The 18,860-nt window shown below is 39.1% G+C and overlaps 1 protein-coding gene across 4 annotated transcripts in view; it reads left to right on the plus strand.

The window, feature by feature from the left end:
- Positions 1–18,860, plus strand: part of RAPGEF5 (Rap guanine nucleotide exchange factor 5) — a 269,897-nt gene that overhangs the window by 134,603 nt on the left and 116,434 nt on the right. For all 4 annotated transcript variants that reach the window (XM_072964867.1, XM_072964864.1, XM_072964865.1 and 1 more), the window contains one exon: positions 7,389–7,437. In XM_072964867.1, coding sequence (XP_072820968.1) covers positions 7,389–7,437 — 49 coding nt within the window. The remainder of the gene's footprint in view (positions 1–7,388; positions 7,438–18,860) is intronic.

The raw sequence follows: 18,860 nt of genomic DNA on the forward strand, positions 1-18,860 counted from the left end.
AACCAGAATCCGAGAGTTTCGCTCAAGGTTGGCATAAAATAAGTGGAGGTTTCCTATTCCTGTCTTAGGCTTTTAGATCTTGGGTTCTGAATCTCATTCTTCCAGGAAGCCCTCGCATGTTAGCTGTTTTTGTAGATAGACTTTCTAGTTGAAAAGGGTCTTAGTTGATCTGGGATTCATCCTAATGCAAGAGTTCCTCATGTACCATCCCTACAAAGTTCAGTGGGAACTAGCCCTACAGATAGGAGCTCCTTACCATAGAAGATTTCTAGCATGTCTGGTGTTGTAGTTATATACTGTTGCTACAGTTTAGAACTTCACCTCCAAAAAGCACAGTGATTGAGAAAAGGCGTATAAGGAATGACATGTAATATGAAATAAAAAATGTACCAAGACATGAGTTTATAAATTATATTATGCCTTTAAAGATATTTTGTTAAGTAAGCTGTATCATATAAATCTTGAAGAATCATTTAAATGTGGCATAGACTGAAAATACTCTGGTCTTAACAGAACATGGGAAAAATAACTTGAGACATAAAAACATTTTTTTAAATGATGTAAATATAACCAATGTTTTATTTCATTATTATAGCAAAACTCAGAATGTCCAATATATAGTCATTTCTTTAAAATGCATTTCATATATATGAACTTTTTATTTGTCAAGAAATTCATGTTGATTGATCAGCAGTTAGGGCTTTGGGGAAATCACTAGATCAAGAGTTATAAGAGCAGCTTTGAAGACTGAAGGAGCAGGTACACCTGCTCTTTTGAAAAGATGTCAGTGTCATTTGCTTGCTCTTTTCAGATTTCATTTGGACAGTACACTTGTAGCTGCTTCTGTTCTTTGTGCCATGAAATTTATGAGATTCCCACAATAAGAAATGGCCTCCAACAGTTATTTTTCATCTGTTTGTTAAGATTTGCACTACCTCTGGCTCTGCTGGGTGGATTAGATGGCTCTAACATCACCAGCTGTGCAGCTGCAGGCTGACAGATATTGCCTCCCCCGGGAGGCTCACGCTTGTTCTCTTTTGATAGTGGATGATTTGGAAAGGAGGCATTCATAAAACAAATCTTCAGAACTAATCCTTGATCTGGTTGCTTCTGATATTTACCTTCCCATATAAAGCATCTTCTACTGAACCTCACATAGTAGACCATGTCCACTGTGGGTAGCTCTGATTATTTGAAAGTTCATAGAGCTCAGATAGGCTTTTTTGCAACTTCTCTCTATTGGTCTGAATTTTACCCTCAACCTTTCAAATACTTGAAGGTAATGATCACATTCCCCCGCTAAGTCTTCTCTTCTCAGCAGCAACTGCAAACAGTTCATTTGCATTCTTGATCACAAGTATGTGTACCAGGAGTGGTACCAGGAGTCAGGGTAGAATGATGAATAAAGGAGTCCATTTCAGTGGGGTTATAATCTACTGTTGGAGACCCCCAGCTAAAGAAGAGATTTCACTAGCATGTGATAATGCCATAATTGAGGTAAGTATAGAAGCTATTGGAGTATAAACAGGGAGGACTTTGCTTGGTTGGGGAAGTGGGGGCACTCGAGAGAAGGTGGCAACTAGATTGGGACCTGAGGGACATGTAAGTGACAGCCACACAAATGGGAGGTGGAGAGGCATATTCCAGACAACAGAGCATGTCAAAGTCTCAGAGCAAAGAAAAGATCATGGCCCATTCAGAAAATTGCAAGTTTTTATTTTAAAGGCTGGAGCATGGATTTTTTTTTAAACATGGATTTTAAGATGAGATATGGAAATAGATGATACCAAAGACCAGATGAAAAGAGCACTTTGTGGGCAATATTAGACATTGTACTCTGTTACGGTGTTGTGCAAAGTCTGCAGAGTTTTTTTTAGCAAGAGTTGGGATATCTTAAGATGTGTATTTTTTGTTGGTTAAAGAATGATGTAGTATAAAGAGAGAGAAATTCGAGACACCAGTCTGAGTTGGGGAGAAGATGGTGAGTGAGCTAAGTCAAGGATACCCCACTTTTTGGCTTGAGACCCCGGGTACATGGTGGTACCATTCTCTGACTGGGTAGATGGGACAAGGAGCAGAGTTATGGGGTGGAGAGAGATGGGAAGATAGTGACTTTACTTTTGGAAATGTTGAGTTTGAGCTACTAGTGGGACATACAGGTCCTGGAGATGGATGGATAGGGGGCTTTAGGGCCCTGAAGATGCAGATGTAATTGAAGCCCTGTAAGTAAATGAGATTGCCCAGGGAATATGAACAGAAAGAGAGGAAGGTCTAGAGGGCTGAGGATAGATTACTGAGGATCATCAAAACTTAAAGATAGAGGAAAGGGGAGCCTTGGGAGAAGAGAAGTAGCAGCCAGAGAGAAAAGGGAAAAGCCCGGAGCATATGGTGTCATGGAATCCCAGTGGTTAAGAAAAAGGGAATGGGTAACATGCCAAGCCCTGCAGAGATGAGGTAGATGAAGACTGCTCCATCCATTGCATTTACTGCCGGGAGGTGACTACCCTCTGGTGGTCCTCTTGTGGATACTCTTGATTCTTCATGAACCAAAACAAATGATACTTCAAACTGGATATAAATCAGATGTTGATCTCACTGGAGTTCATCATTTTTTGGTGACCTGAATGTTATTCTAGTGATATTCCTAAAAACATTGTTATCCATTCTAATTTCATTTTCATTATTAACTTATACCATACTTACAATAATCAGCTAAAAATAATCACATCTTTTTAGTGTGGACCTCTATAATAGTAGATTATGCATGTGTAACAGACTTAAATAACAGACATTAAAAACCTAAGTGTAGGATTTTATTCCACTTTATCTTGTAGTTTCAGGCCACTTCTATATATATATTAGTCTTTGAATGGTCAGCTATTATCTAAGTTATAATAAAATTAATAGGCATATTTGTATGTATTCAACAAAGTCTATATGAGATTTTTAAAATACCCCTAATAGCCTTGAAATAGATGAGTGAGCATAAGCTTATTTAATCATCCCCACATGCTTAGCAAATGCATCTTTGATGTGGTGAGAGCAATTACTGGGAAGACAACTAACTATTTGTTAAATAAACTATTAGGTGGACAACAGTAGGGTCTAGACAGATAAGTAACTTTGTAAATTTTCAAATTATTGGTTGACATAAACAGGTAATCACAATATTATCCATGTGTCAGACTTGTGGCAATTTTAGCTCTTGAGAACAAAACAGTGAACTTGAAAATAGGAAGACAGGCCTCTGAGGAACAAAGAAAATTGTTACTTAGCCCATAGGTATTTCTTCATAGGGCAGAAGTCCAGCCAGCATCACTGCTCAATATGTATCTTGTCTAAAAGTATGCTACTGACTTTAAGAAGCATATGTATTTATTTTTCTAGAATTCTTAAAAGTCCATACTAGCTTAAGATCTTACAGTGGTTTAAAAGCGAGTATGTTTGGAAATAAAACAGGGAAGAGTATTGGATTATGTTTCTTCTTACATTTAATTTATGAAATTGAGAAATGGGTTTTTTGTTTTAAAAACATTTCTACTGATTTCAAAATTTAAGTGTTTCTAACATTAGTAGATTTACTAAAAGCCTGTAGAAAATTTGAATTCATGATTCTATTTAAAACTGGTTTGTAAGGATGACCTCTTGGTTAGCTGAGAATTTGCCACTATTGGTTGATCCTCCCCAAATGACTTTAATTCATGTCTAGCTTCACACTTGGTTTTCAAGGGCCTCTTCCTCCAGGAAGACTGCCATGTCTTCTCAGTTAATCTCTCCCACAGACGTGATCCCTGGCACACAGGGTTTGCATTTAACACTTTCTGTTGCCTCGTTGATGCAAAACAGCTTTGTGAATGTTTAGAGTATGAGGCCAAAGGCACTATTAAAGTGTCAGAGAAAAAATACAAAATGCTGGAAATAAGACTGGCTCTGATTCTTGTTGAATTTCAGGGCTGTTTTGTGCACAGCCCTGCCGGTTATTGAAGAAAGCAAGCCAAAACATTTTAACGTTTAATACATTTCAAAATTTCTGGTGGGTACCCAGGGGAGAGGGAGAAATTTGAGATATGTTTTATCAGTCTCTTAATTACCCTCTATTTAGATAGTCACAAGAGCAAATATACCCTAAGCTACAGACGTGTTTTGCATTGTATAGTTCTTTTTATATTGAGTAAACTATGTTTTTAAGTTTAAGCTTCTTAAAAAGCTCCCTTTCAATTTTCCTTGTGCTTGAGTAGATCGTGTCTGTCAAACTGCTGATGTGATAACTGAATCTTATCATTTGATTGGATTATAGCATAATTTTAATGCCGAAAACACAGTGAAGGCCATGTTACTTTACAAATAAATTAAACTGGAGGAGAACAAAGTAAAAAGTAAAGATGGATTGTGAGTTGAAATGATTACAAGATTACAAGGTTGAGCCTTGGGAATACTACGATGTCTTATTAAATAGAGCAGTGATTCTCAGCCCTGGATACAATAGAATCGCTTAGGGAACTTTGAAACAACAGCAGCAAATACTGATGGCTGGACCTCTCACCCCAGAGATTCTGATTTAGCTGGGGCCTGAATGGCAGTAGTTTTTTTCTTTTAAAGCTGCCCAGGTGGTTCTAGTGTACAGTCAGGTTCAAAATAGATGAGAATCCAAGCTGTACAAAAAAAGCATTTCTTAGTAGACAAAACATAGTGGCTGCATAGCTATTTGATAAGAGGAAGCATGAGAAAAAGATGGAGAGAAACTTTTAGCGTAAAATTGGTAGAGGTTTACAATCCGTTATTCACAGATCTGAAATACAAAATCTCTGAGAAACAGAAGTTTTTCATAACTTAACCTGGTGACAAAAGCTAACCTAAACTGAACGTATTTAGTGGGAAATCCTGAGGCTTTTCCTGGTCTGTCTTTATCTCATTTGATATGAATGATTATACATTTCATTGCAGAAGTATTAATGTGTCTGATTTCTGATTACAAGTTACTGCCCCAGACCTCACTAGGGTATGATATAGGTAGGGTACCTTTCTGAACTGTCTAAAATGGTGAATCCTGGAATACACCTAGTTTCAGGGGTTTCAGATCTTTGGAGGGAAGGCTTGTAAAAGGGAAGGCCAATGTGATAATGTACTTCCTGTCAGGTTCATAACAGTGCGTCTCTTCTGATTACCCAGGCAGTGGTTTAGCACCCGCATTAAATACAAATAATGGCAAATATCAGAACATGGCTCTTGGCTCCTTCTGTATACCTTTTTTGAGCCTGATTTGAGAAGAGGGTTCCATTTTTGTCATGGTGAGAGAAACTTACGTTAACCAACAACACAGATAGAGTAGGAAAATAATCATCTGTAAAAGACTTTTCAGCAAAACAAACCACCTCCAAACTTAATGGTTTGAAACAATACATTTATTACCTTAAATGGTTCTTGACTGTTAAGAATTCAGGAGCATCTTAGCTGGATGGGTTTTGCTCAGGGTCCACAGGAAGTTGTTACCAAAATGTGGGCCATCTTCAGACATCTGAAGACTTGACTGGTGCCTGAGTGTTATATTTCCTTTTCAGTGCCAACAGGTCCCTTATTAGTGCTTAAAGAATATTCTAGTCTCTGTTTCTGCAGTTTTTCAGAGTTTTAGTTTACAGTATAAACCTAACAATTATTTGCTAAGGGATGCTTTGAGTTCTGATATGTTCTGAAGATTTCTGCTGGGAGTCTCTTATTAGCGGGGAAATACCTTCTCTTTGGATTTTCACTCTCCTCCCTCCGGCAGCTTTTTCTCTCCCCTGGGTTCTGTCTGTATTCTCTGAAGGTTGCCTCTGCATCTGCCTCCTGTGGGTCAGTGAATGAGTGTTGATGGCTGGATAATGTGATGAAAAGATGGCCACCTCAGTGGAGCTTCTGTCCAGAACACAGGCGTTTATTCACAATTGAAAATGATGAGTTAAATGATTGCTAGCATGTTGGGGGAAAAAAGTGCTGGGAAGATGCTATAGAAGCCTACAATGGGATCTTACCCAGTTTGTGTTTTGCTTGATAAGTGCTTTCCCCTTTGTGTTTTGACTACCCTTGGGGTTTTTGTCAAAAACCTTTTCCCCCCTGGGGCAGAGACATGGAAGCTATTCTGTACCCCACCCCATTATATAACCTGTCCACCCTCCCTGACTGCAGATGTTCAAGGGATGTAGTGTAGTACAGTAGAGTAATCTCGTGTACTGTATGTGAAAAAGAAAGAAAAGAGGAAAAAACCAGTAAAAGCTTAGGTTCCTTCTAAATTTAACTGTGAAGTTCTTGTCTTCCTCACTGCCCATCCCTCATCTTCTTGGCTCCCCAAAAATGCTCTGTTGGTTTCTTGCTCATCCCTTCTCTCCCTTTTTTTCTCCACCAAATCTTTGTAAAGATGTAGTTTTATACAATGTTGGGAATAGGACACTTTCCTTTTCTGAGCTATTTCTATTTTGAGCCTGTTTTTAATTTGAGGAGGAAAAACTGAAGAGCTCATGAAGAGAATTTCAGGTGTGGAGAACTGAAAGAGGAGAGTGGAGAAGACAGTTTTTGGTCCCCTGTAAGCAAATTAAGTGATCCACCTTATGCATTGTTTTCCATCTCTGCTTTCTTCCTGTCTGAACCGCAGTGGAGTCTTCCGAGGGAGCACATAAAATTGAAAAGGCATTAACAGGGTCCCAGTGAGTGTTTATAATCTGCATCTTTGTCCACCTCTAAATATTTTTAACACTGTGACCAAGGAGACTCCTGAAAAGAGATGGTGGTACTACGATAAAACTTATGAACAATTTCAAATAAATTATGCACTAATTTATATTTTATTTTGTTGCTGTTTTATTACTACACATAAAGTTTTATGAAGATTTTACTCTGATTAATCATCACTTCTATCTCCTCTAGCTCTCTTTTTCCTCATAAGCTCTTTAACTGTAAATTTTTCTACCCGTGAGCATTTTCAGATCTCAGACTCCCACGGTTAGAGAGGGACTGATTACTTTCTCATTACAGTATAACTGTCCTAGAAAGTCGTAAGGTATCAGAGAATCAGCTAAATCAGGAGCATACCCTTTTGAATGGCCCGCACTATTATTTATTTGCATTATTTTTGTATGTTACATAGTAATAATTTTGAGGTCCTGCCCATCATCGCGGTATACGTACCAGTGTTTTCCAATATATCCATTCTGGCAACTGCCTAATTTTCTAACGTAAGTCGATCAGATTCTTCCAGATTTGGGGTCTAAAATTCCTACGCAGAGGTTCATGGCAGGAAACTCAGCTCTTACTGCAATAGCTCTTAACTTTGGTTGCATATCTAAAAACAAAGTACTGCTTTTGATAGCTGCATTTTTCTTATTCTAATTTGATTTTTCCCCCTAATATTTTATTAGGTGCAGAGAGAACTAGCAGCAGTTATTGCTTTGAAAGCGAGGAAGTCTGGTGAGTAGTCTTCCATGGGGCTGGAGGAAGGTTCTGATTCTTTGGGAACATTTCACATTTCATGTGGTTGTGAGCAGTTGAATGTCTCTCAGGAAGCTTTGGTGTAGAATGCAGAAAGGTACCTCCATTTGTTTTAAAAAGCATTTATTCTACCATCAAAATAGCACAGGATATATAAATAGTTCTTTAAAATGTCACTGTCTTGCTTTATTTCATACTTCAAGGAAAATGAAATTAAGAATTAAAAATATGGTTGTAGTCCACTGCAAGCATGGAAAAAGTCTAGGAACCCAATAAAAGAAAGCAAACCACATTGCATTAGCTATCATGACAGAGTGAAATAAATAACATAAATATGGTCTTTTTTTAAGTTACATTTTTCATCTCAAAGTAGTTTCTTCTAAAATAATTGTCTAGTAACATATAACAGCAGGCATTTTTTGTAGGGCTGATTGTATGGCTCTCATTCCTAATACCTGTCAGAAGCAATCTGGTTGTGATGTGTAGGAAGGAAAACGGAGCTTTCAAATACATTTTGAAGAGAGAAGGCCATGCTCTGCTGGAATTCAATATGAAATAGAGACTCAATGAGGTAGAAAGAACTTGCTTTGAACAGAGGAGTGTTAGGAGGAGGCATCCTGTGCTGTTCAGAGGCAGGAGGTCAGTGCTGAGTAGAATGACAAATACTTCTTGGATAATGTTAAACTAGAGTAAGACTTTCCAGGTGCAACACTATGACACAATCAAACAGTTGCCAAAGTTTGAAGAAATAAATGGAGTGGAAATGTCCGAAGAACAGAAATCACACATTTTACATCTTTCCTTTTCTAGCTAGAAACTCTAGACACTTACTTTTCTCTCAGTTACTTTTGGAATCCAACACACCTTAGTATGAATTAGCTTGTTACATTTATACCGTATTTTTGTTGATCTGGCTGATGTTGAGGACGAAGAGACTAGATGCTGTAAGTGTGGAGAGGAGGATGCAGGGAACAGCGATCTTAACCCACAGGGTATTGAATAGTGACCAGGCAGTGTGAGTAGGGCTCCTCAGAGAACAGCATTAGCTGATGGAGATTTGCGCAGGTGGAGGCAAAGATGGAGGGAGAACATCGGTATAAAGGTTGTAGAAGGCAGATCTTAGAAATAGATTGTGCTAGACCTGGTGCTGGTTCTGGAAACTGATAGTATGTCGTTGCTGGAGAAAAATAGAGCAAGTGGATACAGATGGGCTGGAGAAGGGGGTTGCTAATTTACACAGAGTGGATGGGAAGGCCGCTGAGAGGACACATTTGAGCAAAGACTTGAGATCAGTGAGGGGGTGAGCCCTGTGGGTGTCCAGTCAAGAACATTTGTGCAGAGGTGTGCAAAGTGTGTTTGAAGAGCAGCAAGGAGGTGAGTGTGACTGGAGCCACATGAACAAGATGAAAAGAGGTAGGTTTTTGTCAGGCTAAGAAGTTCGAATTTCTGGAGGTGAAGGGAAATGAGGAAGCATAAGCAAGACCCACACACATTAGCTTATGCAAAGTAAAAGGTTGATGTGAAGTTGACTTGACTATCTCTGTTCCATTTTATTGTCTTTGCTCCTTTGTCAGAGATCACTTGACTGTATTTCTGTGGGATTATTTCTGGGCTCTCTAATTGGGTTCCATTGATCTACTTGTTTTTCTTTCACCAATACCACACAGTCCAGATTACTACAGCTTTATAGTGGGTATTGATGTTGGGTAGAGTCAGTCCTCCAGCTTTGTTTTTCACCTTCAACATTGTGTGGACTATTCTAGGTCTTTTCCCTCCCCATACGTACATTAGAATCAGTTTGTTGAGATCTGTGTCTATTATTATCTTTTCTAATTGGTTATTTTTTGCTGAATTGAGTTTCTTGACTCTGTGCCTAGCAAAAGTGTTGAACTCAAATGAGTATCAATAGCTCGTTTTAAAATTACCTTGCATTTTCTATATGGGCAGATAGAGCATCTGTCAGTTGTGGCTGTTTTGTTTCTATCTTACTAATCCATTTAACTTCTTTTTTTCCTCTCTCATACTTTCACAATAGCTAGGGTCCTGCAATATAAATTGAAAAAGATCAGTGATAGTTGGCATTTTCATTTTGTCCCTGACAAAACAGAGGGTGTTTTCTGATAAGAAAAGTAATATAAGTGAAGAAGATTGTTTTAGGGAAAAACAAAGACCTTTCTGTCCCACATCCTTCAAACCACAACAAATTTGAGAAACAATCTAGGGGCAAACATAACCAACAAGGTGATATTATAATATTTGAAGAATCCAAATATAGAAATGTAGATACTTACCTGGCTCACCCCGCATCACCGCTGCTTGAGTTGGCATTGAGAGTGGACGAAAAGTAACAGTGGCAAAGGTAGATGAGAGCCTAAGTCATAGGTATTGTCTTCATTCATTCCGTTATCAAATTCTAATTGAGCACCAACTGTATACCAGCTACACTGTAAGCCGTGAGGATACAATGAATGAGCAAGAACAAATACGGTTTGTGCTGTTTTTAAATCACAATGTATGTCTCATAAATTTAAAAAAAAAGACATTAATAAGTCAGTGGCTGTCTGAAGAAGGAAACTGTATGACTGTGTAGTTAGGAGGCGATTAAAAAAATGAACTATTAAGCACAGCCTTAATTAAATAGAATTTTAGCTGCAGAATGGTAATTTCTGTGTATTGTTGTTTTTAAAAACTGAGTCTTTTTTAAAAAAAGGAAGAAAAAATAATTCTAATGAAAAAAGTATTAAAATGATGGTTGGCACATCTGGAACTTGACAGAAGGAATTGATGACCCTAATATCTTATGTCTTGCCGGAAAACTGTTAATTAGGGCTCAGGTGGTCATGCCAGATTTATGTCTCACTGCGAAGGGTTATTAAAACGAAAATTAGTGTAAAGAAAAAGTTTTTGGTTTCAGCTCACCATACAAACAGAAATAAAAGTAACTGCCAATCAATACATTATATAAATGATTCAAGGCTCTAGTTTAGGAAAAAATCAATTTTGTTGTAATTTTCTAAGAGGCCATTAGGATGTGCCTTTAAACAGTTTTCACCTCTAAATGCTAACCTTAGTGGACGTGAATAGCATCTTAAGGCTTCACAAGATCTTAATAAATTAGCACGGATATCCTTGCATTTCTTTCTTTTTTGTTGGACTGCTTCTTCTACTGTAAATTGTTACCCAATTAGAGCCTTGGGAGATATGTTTCTTCCCCTTTTCAAGGGAATCCACAGCCAAAGCACATTTAGTTCTCATTATCTTTAGATCATATGAAATTTGTGCCATGATGGACTTCTATTTCTGGAAAGGCAGAAATCTCATTATTGGTAAACCTCCTTGGCAGTTTTTATATTTCACTCTCTGCTGAGCCCATACCTACTTAAATGTTTTAAAACTGAGTATCTAGGATGTTGATGTTTGGAAAAGAAAGGCTCTGTTTATGCTATTAAATGCCTTTGTGACTTCAGTAAAGTGATTCCCATTTGTGTCATGAGGGGGTTGGTGTAGAATCAGGTAACCTCAGAGATTCCCCCCAGCTCCAGTATTTAATTATAACAATGAATATTTTCATTAATTTCCTTCACTATCTTTAATGGAGTCACAACCTTGAGGATATTTTATTCAGGACTCTTTTAGGTACAAGTGAGAGAAAAACAAACTGAAAATCACAAAGGGAGTTTCTTGGCTCCGGAAATCTATGGAATTAATCAGTCTCAGCAGAAGAAGAGAACTTCTTTCTTGGTAGATCCAACAGGGGGACCCCCTTGGAAGGCTGAATGGCGCATCTCTGGAGCAGAGGAGGCATGGGTGGAGGGGAGGATAGAGCGGTCCCGTCAGCCCCCCACGAGACCCTCTCACTGAGCCTGGGGCAGGTGTGCTCCCCTGAGAAAACCAATGGAAGAGGGAACGGCTGCTGGGGGAGCACCAGCACCACGTGTTCACTGCAGGAGGATCTGTTTGTACTGTCCCAGTCTCACGATTTAGAGAGGAAGTGTTGTGCCCTAGAGCACACAGGCTAGAAGTCTGCCTGCCAGAACGCAAACCCAGATTTCCCAACACCCATTCTCTGGTTTCCCCAACTACACTGTGCCCCTTCCCTTGTTAGGATTTTTCTGGATTATGGGGAGTAAAGGTGTGGTTTGAGAAATGGCGTTCCCGTTTTTGAATTATTATTCCTGGAAATGGGAAAGAATAGAGTAAAAACTCATAAACTTTTCAAGTAGTAGAATAACAGCATTTTTTCCTCTTTCTAAAACAAATCAGCCAGAGATTCAGGTTAAAATGTTATTTTTCTACTGAGATATTTTATTATTTCTTTGGGGGTATTAATATGTGTGTGTGTGTGTGTATAACATAACATTGTATGAAATGATTTCACCTATTGCGTTTAGTTTTTGTTTTTTTATAGCCACTATTAGTTTTGATAGGCCAGAAAGGATGAGAGGGAAGGCATTTTACATTCGAATTAAATTATTTCTCCTAGCCTTAGAGATCCTCTTGGTTGTTTTATCATCTTTGAATCGTACTGAAACTTAAATAGGCTTTTGAATGGGTATGTGATCTCAACAACCTGGTTACTACTGTTTGCCATGCATTGAACTGTGTGTGTGTGTGTAAAACATTCAAGCAGGCAAGCCCCGGATCTGGTAATCATGGTGGACCCATCAGACAAGCTGAGGGCCTTTTATCACCCTGGGAGCCTGGCTAAATTCCCAGCTTTAGAAGATCTACTGTTGGTAACAGTCACTGATCACCAATAACAGGTTATATGAACTCTAGCAGTTTTAGGCCCCCTTCTTAAGTATGTGTCTGTGAGACTGGGGCAAGTCGGTGCTGACAGGAAGCTCTGCAGTGAGGTTTGAGGTCTGACACAATTGAAGAGACCTATTCTCCTTTAGGGCAGAAGCTTTCCAAAGGAAAGACGTTCCTGTCACATTGTCATGAGAAATGGAATAGATTGACTGATTATTTTCAACAGTAGAGAAAAGCTTTTCCTTTTGCACATTTAGAAGAAAAAAATAACCTTTAAGCCTATGGAGTTGCTCCAGCTATTATGGTCCTCTAACTTTTTACTTTTTATTTTTAGTTGACAGATTCTTTTTTAAGGTAGCACAGTGTTTGACTTTTATCCTTCTGTGAATGCACACATGAAAAATGAGATTTTAGAGTAGACAGAAATAATAAAATTAAGGGCCAACTAAGATAGACTTAAATGCTGGTACAGTTATTGCTCAGATTATCTCAAACTCCTCCTACCTTTCTGCTTTCCTGTGATTAACTTGTTATTGAAAAATTTAAATGCTCTTTAAACTAAAAGCTGTGGTAATCTTCTCTTGAATGTTTTTTTTCATCTAATCTCTGAGTGCTCTAACAATGAATGTTCAAGCTAAAAAATACTCGTTTATAATGGCAGAAGCCTGTTGGCTGTATTTGAAGTAATTAAGATATTATGCTTAATTTTTAGCGGCATTTTCAACCACTTAAAATTTCCCAAGTCTTTACTAGCCTGTCTTCAAGAGGTGTGCCTTGTTCCCTCAGAAGTGATATTTCCACACAGTTCGTGTTTTGTCTTTTTCTTCTCCTTTGCCACCTCCTGGATGCTGTGTTCAGGCCAGCGGCCACCACTCCCATTCGTGGTCAGCACAGACCCACACTGATTGTCTTGTTTCCCCATTGACCATGCTATTTAGCATTTGTCAACCAAGAGGAAAGAAGTAGCATGTGTTTTCCCCTAAAATAATCAACACCACATTCTGGTCTTCCCGAGTGGTTGATGATCCTAGGATGTTTTCCGGAGAAGAGCAAGCTTCTCCTAACACCACGCTGATTGTTGAACTTTGTAAAATCTCTCCTCTTCTCTGGTGCTGTGATAATGCCTTGTTCTGACATTTCCAGAGACTGTTCTTCTGTCCCTGCTTGCTGGCAGGTTTCGTACATTCACATCCCATCACCACCAGTGCATGTTCTTATTGAACAGCGATCAGTTCAGTGGCCAGTTGTATCTTCCTTTTATTTTTTTTAAAGGGCACAGAACCATAAAAAGAGTTTTGGTACCATAATTTTCAATGCAGTGCAAAGTTAAAGGACATTTGAAAATGTAAAAATCGTACAATCAGGAAAATAATAGCATTGGTAAAACCCAGGAACAATTAAAAATGCACGAAGCAGATGCTTTGTGAATTTTTCTTAACTCTCCCACTGGGATACCAGGAAAATTGCCTTTTAAAAAAAAAAATCCCGTGACACTGTCTTTTGTAATTAGAGCTATTAAGTCGAAATGATAAATAACCATTCAGTGACATACAATAAAAGAAAATAGCCCTTTACCCTGATTTCTCCTGAACAGCAAGAGGTCTGAAGAGTAACAAGTACAGGGAGTTGGACTCCTTAACCCTGAGGATTGCTTAGAATTTAGGAAATTAGAAAGCAAGGCGAGATGATTTTCTTTTTCATCCTTTCACATGGTCATGTCCATTAAGAGAGTAAATGGAACAGATTTGTGAAGGAGGTGAGTGATGATGACAACCACAGCAGAGTGTATTCAAGAATGCAAGGTTTAGAGGCTTTTGTTTTAAAAAACGCACTGCAGGGGCGCATCAGTGGCAGTATGTAATGTTTATAAGGCTCCGTAGACAAGGGTATTTATCGCTCTAAATGGGAGCTTGTGCCTGTTTTAGGGAATCAGATACTGGGAAGCAGAACTGGCACTGATGCTCCCTAGTCTCATGTGGTCCAGGACAATGATTTTACATCATTCAGTTACAGCATACATAGCATTCATGTATAGCATATTCAGTTATGTCATCACAGTATGTTATTGCCTTACTGCCTGTGTTTTATAAGTGTGGCCAACCCTTGGGAAGCAGTTTCCTGAGATTTGGAGCAGAGAGGTGGGTGCAAGGCAGGAAGGAGGTATGAAAAGGAGACTCAGGTTTTCTATTTGAGTGCTGGAAAAAAGGCTTCTAACATTGCAGCTCCTGGGAACATATTTTCTGTGAGGAAACTAGATGAGTATAATGAGTGTATCCTGTGCATAAATTCAATATTAGTTCTACACCCAAGGTCAAATGGAAGTTAATGACCATTTGCACACCAGAGATCTGAAACCCACATTTTCTTTCTTTCTCATAATGACAAAAAGAAGGAGAGCAATTTATATTTAAATTGATTTAAATTTCAAAGCATAAACACAGGGGTCTCCCTGGTACCCTTTCTCCCTCTGCAAAACTTCCTGACAGGGCTCGACTCGCAGAAAACATTAAGTCCCAGCCCATTCCAGTTCCCCAGTGTGGACAGCTTTTTGTTTTCTATGGAACCACCCTGTTCCCACCCTGCTGAGTTAGTGACACAAAGTCCGAGCCCAACAGTGCCGTCAGGGCCACTTTCTTTAATGATTTAGGTTTTGCGTTAGTTGAGCTAATTAGCTGATGGCAGCAACTGATGGGTGTCTTTAATACACTGTTGACTGGGTAGCTTCTCCCAAGCCTGCCAGCTCCTTTGTTCCTGGTCTTCTGGGGTTTGGAAGCTGCTTCCCAGAGGAACATATGATATATCCCATCCTGCGTCCAGAGGCCAGCCCCAGAGGCTAGTATGCTCATTACAAAGTGCCCGAAAAGGATGTGCATCCACTTAAAGTCCTGCATCTGACTAATTCTGTGTGTTTGAATAAAAGTTTACATTTGTCGGGGTGGAGCCTGGATGAGGGCAGGAAGGGGGGTTGACCTGTAATCCATTTTTGCAATTTGTAATACTGTAACTGCTTTTCTGTATACCCCTAAAGTACAAAATAAAAGCAGTTTATAGATGTATTAAAATATTAAGTATTTGACTAGTTAAGGAAATAGTAAAAGAAAAAGACGATTAGATAATTAAATGGAAAGCTGTATTCATAGCTAAAGTTATCTCTTATGAACTAAAATATTCCTTAAGAAGAATCCTTGCTATATGCTGTTTTTATGAAATTATGAAATTCTGTAGTCTGGTAAACAGTCTGCTAACAAAACCCAGCAATCCTGAGCATGTAGTCAGGAAATTGGACTCTTACACTGGCCAGTGTTGGCTCTGACAGTCGCAGGCTTCCCTCAGCCTCAGTTTCTCTTTTTTATGAAGGGAAGAGGTTGGGCTTGGTTGATGCTGGGGGAGCCATGCTGGGCCTGCAGCTCGTGTCCTAAGTACTAGGTACTAGGCAACATTACTTCTCTTGGTATATGTTGATGTCTATTCAATAATAATGTACGAATAATAATGGCTGGTAATTTAATTTGTTTTCCAAGCTTTTTTCTCATTTTTTGACATTTTCCTTGGTGAAGATCTACAGAAGGCCTTCTTTCTTCTCCCACTCGGAACATTTTCTGCTGTCATTGGTGTTGACAAGTAAGCTATCAAGGGAGATCTTTGTCTCGGCCACATGACCCAGCTATTGTCCATCATTCATCACATTAAAAGTCTGGTTGTGTAAACAGCCATGAAAATGGAGCAGTCCTCGGTAAAACTGAAAATGACACGGGCACAGTGCGTGTGAATATAAGTTAAATGATGTGCATAACGCAGAGCACCCAATTTGATTCAGCTGAATTCTGCCAGAAAAAGAGATGCTGTTGCGATAAAAGTGAGATTTACTTCATGTACTATTGTTTCCATTTATACAACACATGAATACTTAACATTTGAGAATTTCTAAACCAGACATTGTCTTTGTGAGTGGCTAGATAAATTGTGGTTCTCACTTTTTGCAATTTGCAGATAGGTTATAAAAATCCTGCATTTTAATACTACTGATGTGATTGAGATCTGTTTTTGGAATGAGATTGGTGACAGAAATTTTGACCCTGGAGTCAGTGAAGGCTTACAAGGTACAGGTTCAGCTTCGGCAATACATTTGGACCTAAGTCTTTTTGGTTGGAGATGAGGAAGCAGAGATAGATAGATAACTTAAAAAAACAACAACAACAAAACCCTACGTGTTTCTTTCTGAACAGCTGCATCAAAATTCCTCCTTAACTAAAAATTCTGTTTTTCTAAAGCAGGGGTCCTCAAATTAAAAATTTTTTTTTCAGTTCAAACTCATTTCTCTTTTATTAAAGTCCACGTTACCATTATCTGGTTTGGTACTCCCCTAGCAGTGGCCTGCAGCGCTTGTTAACGGTAGTGCTAATTCCTGCCCTGCCGCCCCCCACTCCCACTCCAATTAAGTTTGGATGGAGGCCCTGGTATCTGAATTTTTAACCAGCCTTCTCTCCCAGGTGATTTAGATGCCATGCTTTGACAGACACATTACATAGTCTGTGTGATCTGCAGTCTCAGAGAGTGAGCTGGTGTTTTATGAAGGGTGTTGGTCTAATGAACCAAGTACGATAGAGGGAATCAAAATGTTATTTATACTTTACTACTAACTCATTTGTTGGACAGCTGCCCAACTTTTCAGTATTTCTCGACCTGAGTGAAATTTTGTCATGAGAATGGGAACAGAATTAAAAGCTCTCATGGCATTAGCAATAAAACCTTTGCAAGTGAAGAGAATTATTACCAAGCTTTATTTGGTAGGCAGACTCAGGAATAAGCAAACATTCTCACTGAATTTTCTATACCAAACTTATAAGGAAGACTTTGAGGGGTGGTGGTTTGCACTGGTTTAAGGGGGAGGTGAGTTTAACCTTTGCTTTAAATAAATGCAACTGAACCAAAGGCATGTCTTTATAAGTTAAGGGCAGATCCCAAGTCAGCAGAACTGAGGGGATTGTCTGGTTCTTCTTTTGCCAAAAAGGGACAAACTTCTATCTATTAAAAATGCAAATGTTTAATAAAAACGAAGCATTCACTTTAAGACATTAAAATCAATGGAGGAAATTTACACCTTCTCATGGTATTGTTTTCTGGTAGAAAAATGACTATGAGAAATTTGAAATTGAAGTTATCCTTGTACCCTTAGGAACAGATGGAAGTTTTTAGAAATGCTGCCCATTTTCCTCCACTCTAACTGCAACAGAGAGAAAACCATGAGAGATACAACTGCTATCTTAGTTTTTTATGTTCCAATTTATTTCATTTTGATTTTTAGTTTTGTTTTCATGTGTTTTAAAAGGCCCATTCTATATCATAGTTTTAAAGGTAGAGCTAAGCAAAGGTTCTTTTCCTCTTGTCTGAGGGGAGGCCTTACAGAGCCAACCCTAATTTATCACATATTAGTAAGAAAACAGATTTCCAACTTTGAGGGCAAGGGGGGACATTAGCGAAGATTGGAGATTGTCCGTAGGCCCTGGCTGAGAACCCCTTTTGTTGACAGTGGAGGTGGGTGGGGAGGGCATTGTCCCAGAGATTGCGGCCCCTGGGGAGTGTCTACCTTGTCTGGTCTGGGAAGGAGCAGACTCCATCATCTGGTCTCATGGTGTTCGAGCAGCACACCTAGGCTGTAGGCTTCGAGTCTGGGCACCTCAGACCCTCCAGCCCTCTCCGAGTCATCACTGAAACTAACTGTGGGTGTGGAATTCACGCTTATCATTTGGACCGAAATCCAAATTATTGAACCTGCTTCATGTTGCTGGTAATGTTAGGCCTACATGAATCAACTAATTCCAGGGTTAGTCTTACAACCAAGTGGACAGTTTCATCAAAAGATTACATTTATATCAGTGGTCCAGGCCCCTCTAATGGAATTTAGCCTAAGACCTATTTTAGTGTAGTTTTTCATTACCTTGGTATTTCAAGAGAAAAGTCAGACACATAAAATAACCTGTAGTTTTATCAATTTCATATGAAAAGTCAAAATACATATACTTTTCTTTGAGAGGAAATGTGGCTCACTGCCTTCGACATGGTTGTGAAAAATAGTTTGGGCTGATAACCAGGCCTCTCTTAAAACTTTTTTTCTTTCCACATATATCTTGGCTTGGTTTTCTTAACTGATAATCTTACGAGATTATTTTATGAGCCATTAGAGCACGTACACTTATACTTAAAAATGGCATTGTAACAGATTCTCAGAATTATTCACTACACTGAATTGTAGATGGGAAATGCTTTGTTCTTTATTTTCAACAGCTGTGCTCTGGTCCTGCCTACTGGCAGTGAGCAATATTTTAGCTGTTTCTGATTTGAACCTTTTTTGTGTGTGATAAATGGTTTGTTCAGGATGTTGCTCCTGCCTGGGCCTAGTTTAAATCCCCACTCCGAGACCATTGAGTTTTTGATGTGTGAGGGTCGTTGGAGCCCCACAGTGCCTGTGGCCTCCTCTGGTATCTGCAGAAGTGCCTGTGCCAGTGGCTGCTGCCCTGTGGGATTTGCAGTGGCGGTCAGGGGCCCATTTGGCTGAGTCAGTGTCTGGATCTTCCTGGCTGTCCAGCCCCGTATCACCTCTTGCTGGAGCTGTAACCCCACCGCTTCCCTGCTATGTACTCTATCCAGCC

Source organism: Vicugna pacos, chromosome 7, assembly GCF_048564905.1.
Source record: "Vicugna pacos chromosome 7, VicPac4, whole genome shotgun sequence".
NCBI lineage: Eukaryota > Metazoa > Chordata > Mammalia > Artiodactyla > Camelidae > Vicugna > Vicugna pacos.